The following is an 8187-nucleotide window of genomic DNA, read 5'->3' as shown; positions in this document are numbered from 1 at the left end:
AATAATTAGATGTCATGGTAAAATACCACATAATATAAATATAAATAAACATGGTGAGGACACAAATGATCGTTAAAACATTTTTAAGCGAAATGCTTTCCATTGGACGATATGTGAAATGGTGAACAAGTCAAAAGTCTTGATTTTATCGTGGAGTATAACGTGACTGGAACACCATATTTGTTTTATAAGTGTTACATAAACATTCATATAATATTTCAGTGTGGCGTAAAGCCCACAAATACTATTTTAAAATATTCCCCGGTAAGAAGACAATTGTCAAAGTCAAACCAAGGGAATTGTGCAAGTGTGACTGGCATTTGGCAGTTTAATGGTCTGTTTTGTTTCTTTCAGGTTTAGCAGAGATCTTCATCTTCAATTGTTCTGCGCTAATAAAGGCATGACTAGGAAGTTTACAAACATGTGGCTTGGACTGCAAAAGGTATGTGAACAACACCTTATTTACTGGTTTTGCTATTTCCAGTAAAGATCAATATCAGTGCTACACCATTTCAATGACATACTGTGAAAATGATTGCAATGATTTCACTGTTGTTGCAGGAGGGGCGTTTTTCTTGTGAACAAAGCAAGATCAGATAAATAGTTTGAGTCTGGTGTGCAAAACCATAATCATAACTGACTTGCACAAAAGCCCAGAGCTGAATACCACTTAGGGATGAATTGTATGCCACTAGACCCAGCATCAGGGTATGAATGGAAACAAACAGACTTAGGCTTAGACTCCATTTGCTTGTGTACATATAACTACATGTAAACCTGGGTCCCATTTCACATAAACTATTGTGTATTTAGATCATCTCAACAAATATTTGACAAGAGGATGTAAGCAGCATTATCATCCAACATCATTATCATCTTGAGGATGAATTTCAATGTAACTTTATCTAACCATCTAAGTAAATATTATTTTTGTATGGAATAGTGTCTGTTTAGGTGACACAACTGGGCATGCTAGTTCAGAAAGGGGAATACCACAAAACAACACCCGAAGACTGCATGCCACTGGCAATAATGACTCCGCTGTCCGTTTTTGTGGTCAATTGGATGACGTTTCTTATCTGTCACATTTTTAAAACAGCTGCAAATGTTCCATTTCTTTGCCATTGCATATTTCACCCATCTCTCATATTTCAAGACCTTTCTCACACCGAGAGACATTTGATACTGAAGCCTGTAATATTATGCTCAGGGTGAGAGATAAAAAGAAAACCTAAACATCTCGCATTTACAAAAACCTTCAAAGAGAAGGACATGCAAATATCCCCTCAAATTATTATTATTATTATTTTAAATATGTACATGCAAATTGAGCTATAGACCACTGAATTTAACACTTCAACTTTACAATGCATAACAACAACACAAAGTTTTATGTAACTGAAACCTCTAGCAGGATGTAGTGTTAAGTAATTTGCACAATAGCCAATTACTAGGCATTTTGGTGATTGAGGAAAAATAGATTTCAGCATGACATAAGAATCCTATTTCCCTTTCTGAGATGAGAATTTGGGGCTGTTCTTGATCCAGTCACAAGCCTCTGGCACTCTCACTATGTTTATCTTAAAGTATCATTGACGTGTTAGGCCTCTAGCCAAGAGAGACACTGTCACACCAAAGAGAAAAAGAAAAGCAAACAGAAAAGTCATAGTTTCATTCTTGACAGGATATGGAAGATGTTGTCTGTAAATTTACAAGAAAAGTCCCAGCTTCACGACAATTCATTTTAATAAAGTAAACCATTTTCTTCCTGATGATTGTACGCAAAATTAAATGGGTAAACGTAGCATTGAACTCCCCAATAAGCTTTACAGCAATTATGAATTTGTAATGCTAATTTCTACATACTAATGAATTTTATTATTATTTTGATATTATTAATATTTAACAGTTATTATAATAAATAAACATTTAATGTAATGAAAATCAATTAACTTCATTAATACATTTATATAGTTAAGTTTATGAAAGTAAACTTTATTGCAATTTTGCTACAATTACACATACAAATTATACATAGTATATACACATAAATACATTTTCTTTCCAGATGATGGGGTATTTGCTAAATTAAACAGGTTTCATGTTAGAATGAGGTCGAATTTTCTAACATTAGGTATCGTGAACTATTAACATGAATAAGACAATGTTCATTTCTACTAAAGCATTTTAATTTTAATTTAATATTAATAATATATGAGTAAATATGTTAATATAATACCAGATCAATTATTATGTTATATATTATTTCCATTATGTAATATTATATTAACATTATTGTAAAACTGCTACAAATAAACAATTTATACACAGTACACAAAAATACATTTGTACAAATACATATACAAACATATACATTTTATTTGTTTCCCACAATTAAATGAAAGTATTAATCATTTAGAATGATCATCATGAAGTTTGGTCTTTTTAAAGATCATTGTATGTGAAATACAAAACTTAGTCTATTTAAGTTTCATGTCGAATGAAGACCAAATTTTGTCAGAATGGTTGCTTTGACTCGTGAACTATTTTAAGGCACATTATCTGTTTTTGGAACAGAAACTTGTTTCTCCTCAGGCACAAGTGACGGATTGGATATGACATTGACTGAATTCTCAGTTTTACTGTGTGGATCAGGTCCAGTCAAGCCCCTGATGTTCTCAGAGCTCTTTCTGGAGTATTCAAAAACACTGTTCAAGAATGCATCTTTGGTATTATACTCCTTTTTGAAAATAATTATGTAACATTTTGGCAGAAAGTGGCAGCTCAGGATCCCGTAGTTGGAAATGAGAATAACAACCACCTCCACAGCCGGTACATATTTGCCACTGGTGGTCACATGCACTGGGATAAATATGACCCAGGCCATGAGGTAGATGAGCATACCAAATGTGATGAACTTTGCTTCGTTATACTTCTGCGGAAGTTTCCTGCCTTTATAAGCAAAAGTGAAACATATCAGCGCCAGCAAATCTATGTAACCCAGCATTAACCCAAACATCAGACTTGAACCCTCTTTGCATTCCAAGAGAATGGATTTGGGCTGCACCACTTTGTCTTTATAAGGCATGTACAAGGTCAGCCAAAGAACGCAAATGGTGACCTGAAGCCCCATGCAAATGCAAACGATCACATATGGCTTGTAGAGCTTGCGAAGAAGCTCCATCAGCTCTAGGTTCATCTGGAACGCCAGAAGGATCTTCAAGGACTTCACTAAGATGCATGAAACACACAGCGTGAAGCTCAGGCCAAAGATGACCTGCCTCACCCTGCACGACTCATTGCTCGGTTCACCCACAAAGAAAAAGACACTGATAAAACTGCCCAGCAGGGAGAAAAGGATCAGATGACAAAGTGGTCCACCTGCAGCTTTAACCACCAGAGAGTTCCTTTGCCAGAAGAACAGTGCAGACATTGAGAAGAGGAGTAGGATGCCGAGGGCAGCCAGCGTCAGCAGGGCGATGGCGAACCCACTATTCCACTCCAGGTACTCATAAAGCTTGGGATGACATTCTGAGCTATTAGAGTTTGACCACATGCTCTCAGTGTCGCACTTGGAACATGCGTCTGCATCTGAAAGACAATTTAAAAACGTTGTATTTGATTGAATGTTGGAATAAAATTACAAATTAATCTCAGGGATTTTAATCTTTAAAGTAAAGTGGCACCAAGGAACTTGCCTGTGTGGTTGGAGTATTGGTTTTCGGCGCAGGCAAGACACGCATAACAGCAAGTGTGCTGACCCTCTGCCGTTGATTTGTACTCCCCTGGATAACAGCTGTCTGAACACTTAGATACCACATTCTGAGAAGAAACAAGTGAAAAATTGTTTTTAAAAGTTTAACTTTCTGTCTTAGAAATGCGGGGTTCATGAACAAAATGTGTAAAAAGAAGCAATGTGAAATGCAACAACACATTCTACACCATGGGTGTTCAAACTCGGTCCTGGAGGGCCAGTGTCCTGTAGAGTTTAGCTCCAACTTGCCTCAACACACCTGCCTGGAAGTTTCTAGTAGCCTAAGACCTTGATTAGATGATTCAGGTGTTTAATTGGGGTTGAAGCTCAACATTGCAGAACCATGGCCTTCCAGAACCAAGTTTGGACACCCCTGTACTGCACTATACATTACATGGCGGTCCTAATGTAGTACTACAGAGCCCCTAAAGGGACATGGTGATGGACAAAAATATGAGATAAGAGGGGGAAAAAATATTTCTTTGCTTCCCAAAGAAACTCTGCATTCGTCAGCAAAAAGTACTCAAAAGTTTTGCCAGCGAACACAAACTTTCTTGGGGAATGTAAAACCTTCCTGAGAGAATGCAGAAGCACTGAAATACTATTTTTACTCCATTATTTTTATTTTATTTTTTCATCATGTCCACTTGGGGCCTATATACACTGTAAAGAATTCATATAAAAACATGAATAAAAATGTCTTGATAAAAATGACAATTAAAAAGAATACATTACCTCAATATCACTTAGATTCTTCCTTGTAAAAATGAAACTGCTGTTAGATGGATAATATTCTGCTATTATGTCATTTCCTTCAAATTCATTGTCATCCCATAGGCAGACATCATAGCCCAAATTAATGTCGCCATTCGCGTCAAAATTGTACACGACTCCTCCTTTCTCAAAAGTGGTGTTCCTCAGCTGTTTTAAGAGCTGAAATGCAAACATGCAATGACTCGTAGGATGTTGATTGTGACAAAGCAAATAAGTAAATAAATAAAATCAAATAAAAAAAAATCTGAATTTGAAATCAAGTGTCTCAAAATGTGGTAAAATACCTCCCAGGGTTGGATAGCTGAAGGGGTCTTGCATTGTCTTTTTACACATAGTTCAACCACAGCATTAGCAATAGCACTCACGGCCATCTGAATGCTGAAGACCATGTCCAAATATGTGCTTTTAATCAGTTCTTCCACTGCGTTTGTAGCATTTCCTATATAAGGCAGTTTTAAAAATTCCTTCAGGAATGATTTGTTCATATTAGCTTCACTTTCAAACTTTAGACCCTTAAGGTATTGATGAAAAGCTGTATCATTTCCACTCTTGAAGGTGAAGCCCAGTACATTTCCGATATCTGAGAGGTTTACGTCTTTTAGAATATTTTTAGCGGTTGACCAGTTATCACTTGCCAACCATACTTTATTATTTGAAACGTTCCTACTACGCAGGCCCTGAAATAGCAACTGCATTTGAGATGACTTAGCAAATGAGACCACCACATTAACCTTAGGATTTTTTTCAATGGTGTCCACAGTCTTGTCGATGTGGGTGTTTAATTTTTGTTGGTCTGCTAGCGAGTCTGGTAGGATCACCTTAAAGGCCACACAAATTCCCTCACTTTCAGTGTGCTTAACAAAACTTTCCAGGGCAGAACGCCCATAGTCTCCGTCTGTAATGATAATGCCAACCCAGGTCCATTTATTGTCCTTAAGAATTTGTACCATGGCATGGGTTTGGTACTCATCATTTGGGACAGTCCTCATGAAAGCAGGAAAACGACTTTTGTCACTTAGAATTGTAGCTGTAGATGCATAACTTATCTGCACAAAAGATGAACAGACAGCAATTAAAGGTTAAATATATTATAATGCAGGATATTTAAGTTAAATATATTGAGGTCTTTTAATGACATCTATAGCTGCATGAAGAACATTTAATATCCATGGAAACTTTCCAGTGAACAAAATATAGTGGAAAAAAAGTGTATAGATTATTGCTTCACACTAAGAATTTTTTTTTTCTTTTAAGAACTGTTTACTGAAAAGTTCTTAAAGGAACCAAAAATGGTTCTTCTATGGCATAGCTGCAAAACCATATTTTTATGAACTACTTCATGCTCATTTCAGGTGGAGATCCTACCTGCGGAATCAGCAGAAGGTTGAGCTCCCTGGCAATGGCGATGGAGATCTCAGAAGATGAGGCCCCAATTACTGCCATTATTGACTGGACAGGTTGAGAAGAGTTTGTTGGTGAGTCACAGTCTGAGTACGGCCGTGTGAGATCTTGGATGGCCCAAAGCGCAGTCGTGACATCAGAACATGTGTCATAGATGAGATATCCAAGAGTTAAGTTCAAACTTCTCAACATGGGGGATCGGTTTGCCATTTCCACAGCATGAATCATAGCTAGAGCCTGATTTAGACCTTTTGTATAGTATCTAATGAGAACAAAACAAAATTACATAGAAATGGTTGATTCTTGCCAAGATGCCAGTATTCTTCAGCATAAGCATAAGAATCATAGTATAATGATAAAAAAAGAAAAAAAAACATTATTCAAAGTATAATGATGATGATGCATCTTCCAATATGTTATCATTAAAAATAAGTGTGTATGTAAATACAGATTTAAATGTCGTTGTTGGTCAAATAATCAAAATAAATTAATAAAAATAAAAAATAGGTAATTGATTAAATAAATAAACTACTATGTATGCATTTTGACAGTTTAGTTTAATAATGACAGACAAATAAAAAAATAGTCTTAAATACATCTTAAATACACTATATAATTACATAATTACATCTACATATATAATTATATTCAGCAAGGACACATTAAATTGAAATTACATTTATAATGTTACAAAAGATTTCAATAAAGGCTGTTCTGAACTTTCAATTCATCAAAGAATCCCGAAAAACATGCGTCATGGTTTCCAAAAAATATTAAGCAGCACTTCTTGCTGTGATAAATAATAAGAAATGTTTCTTGAGAATCAAAATATATTAAAATGATTTCTAAAGGGTCATGTGACAATGAAGACTGGAGCAATGGCTGCTGAAAATTCAGCATCACAGGAATAAATTCCATTTTAAAATATATTAAAATTGATTATGAATTGTACTGTTTTTACTGTATTTAATACTATTGTTTTATACTGAAAATAACTGCAGCCTTGGTAAGCATTAGATACTTTTTTATTTTCTTTTTTTTTTTTTTACAAAAATATCCAAAATCCTTTCAGCCCAAAATGTTTATTTTAAAGGGATTTCATAATAACGGTCCATATGAATTTGAACAATATAATCAATGAGACTAAATAATTACCCATAGATTATAATAAATGATTCAACGTTTAATTCATGGAATTATTAAGAACTACTCCATAAATTATAATTATTATATTAAATAATAAACACACAAGTGACATCATGCCATTAACTGTTAATTTAACTTCAATATAACAATAAAACAATACTTTTTACTTTACATATCTAAATGGGTTACTGTAGTGTCCATAAATGCCCCATTAACAAATCTTTAATGTCCATCACAAATAAATGAATAGAATTATCCAGTGGCAAAAATGATCAGTTCAGTCATCTTTTGTGTGACGTTCATGACTGGATTCTCCACAATGAACACTCACCTGCTGCAGTTTGGACGCGAAGGAGAAGAGGAGTTGCTTAAGTCAGTGTAGTTCACTGCCTCTGCTGCCTCATGGATGGGAAAAAGACCTCCAATGATGATGTCTCCAAGGGCCATGGCTCCTTGGTGGCCGAACCGTGCCAGAGAAACTTCTCTGACCCCTGCCAGCACAGACAGCACGAGTAAGAGGCTCAAATCCAAACAAGCCATCACTGCTTTAGGCTGTTTTCCCTGAGTTCACCTGCACGACTGACAGGAGTGCTCTCACACATCTTTGTTTATAGTACACATACGGCTTCTTTCATGCATAGCTACAGGGAAGTAAAACACACAAACCTCCCACACTATCCTCAAGTTCCTCCCCCACCCCTCTGACTTGTAAAAGGTATACAGGTGGTGTCTTCCTGTAAAACAGGTGAAACATAACCTATGCCAACAAATGCCTTAAAAAAGAACACTCAAGGCCACCAGATGTTTCTTAGTATGCAGTGCCACCCACTAATATTGGCACCCTTGGTAAATATGAGCAAAGGTGGCTGTGAAAATAAATCTGCATTTTTCATCCTTTTGATCTTTCATTAAAAAAAAATTACAAAATTCTAACCTTTCATTGAAGTAAAACAATTGAAAGTGGGGGAAGCTCACATTATGAAATAAATATTTTTCTCTAGTTCACGTTAGCTACAGTTATTGGCACCCAATTACTGCAACGTCCTTTTCTCAAGATAACAGCTCTGAGTTTTCTCCTTAATTCCTGATGAGTTTGGAGAACATCTGACAAG

At 35.7% G+C, this 8187-nt stretch overlaps 1 protein-coding gene across 1 annotated transcript; it reads right to left on the bottom strand.

The window, feature by feature from the left end:
* Window positions 1-2336: 2336 nt before the first annotated feature.
* Window positions 2337-7702, bottom strand: LOC109106090 (G-protein coupled receptor family C group 6 member A). The gene is made up of 6 exons (XM_042741272.1): window positions 7407-7702; window positions 5894-6191; window positions 4813-5574; window positions 4490-4687; window positions 3699-3822; window positions 2337-3591 (listed from the first exon to the last, which is right to left on the bottom strand). Exons 1-6 carry the CDS (start codon window positions 7613-7615, stop codon window positions 2549-2551), a joined length of 2634 nt encoding a protein of 877 aa, XP_042597206.1. The 5' UTR covers window positions 7616-7702; the 3' UTR covers window positions 2337-2548.
* Between the last annotated feature and the right edge of the window lie 485 nt (window positions 7703-8187).

This window comes from Cyprinus carpio, chromosome B16, assembly GCF_018340385.1.
Source record: "Cyprinus carpio isolate SPL01 chromosome B16, ASM1834038v1, whole genome shotgun sequence".
Lineage (NCBI taxonomy): Eukaryota > Metazoa > Chordata > Actinopteri > Cypriniformes > Cyprinidae > Cyprinus > Cyprinus carpio.
The sequence above is the reverse complement of the archived record's forward strand: the minus strand, read 5'-3'. Positions and strand labels throughout refer to the sequence as shown.

Coding starts and splice junctions, on each gene's coding strand:
- LOC109106090 (XM_042741272.1), bottom strand. CDS start 7,615: ATGGCTTGTTTGGATTTGAGCCTCTTACTCGTGCTGTCTGTGCTGGCA. Junction 5,575..5,893: donor ACCTTCTGCTGATTCCGCAG/GTAGGATCTCCA, acceptor TCTTTTGTGCAG/ATAAGTTATGCATCTACAGC. Junction 3,823..4,489: donor AGAATCTAAGTGATATTGAG/GTAATGTATTCT, acceptor GTTTCTTCTCAG/AATGTGGTATCTAAGTGTTC.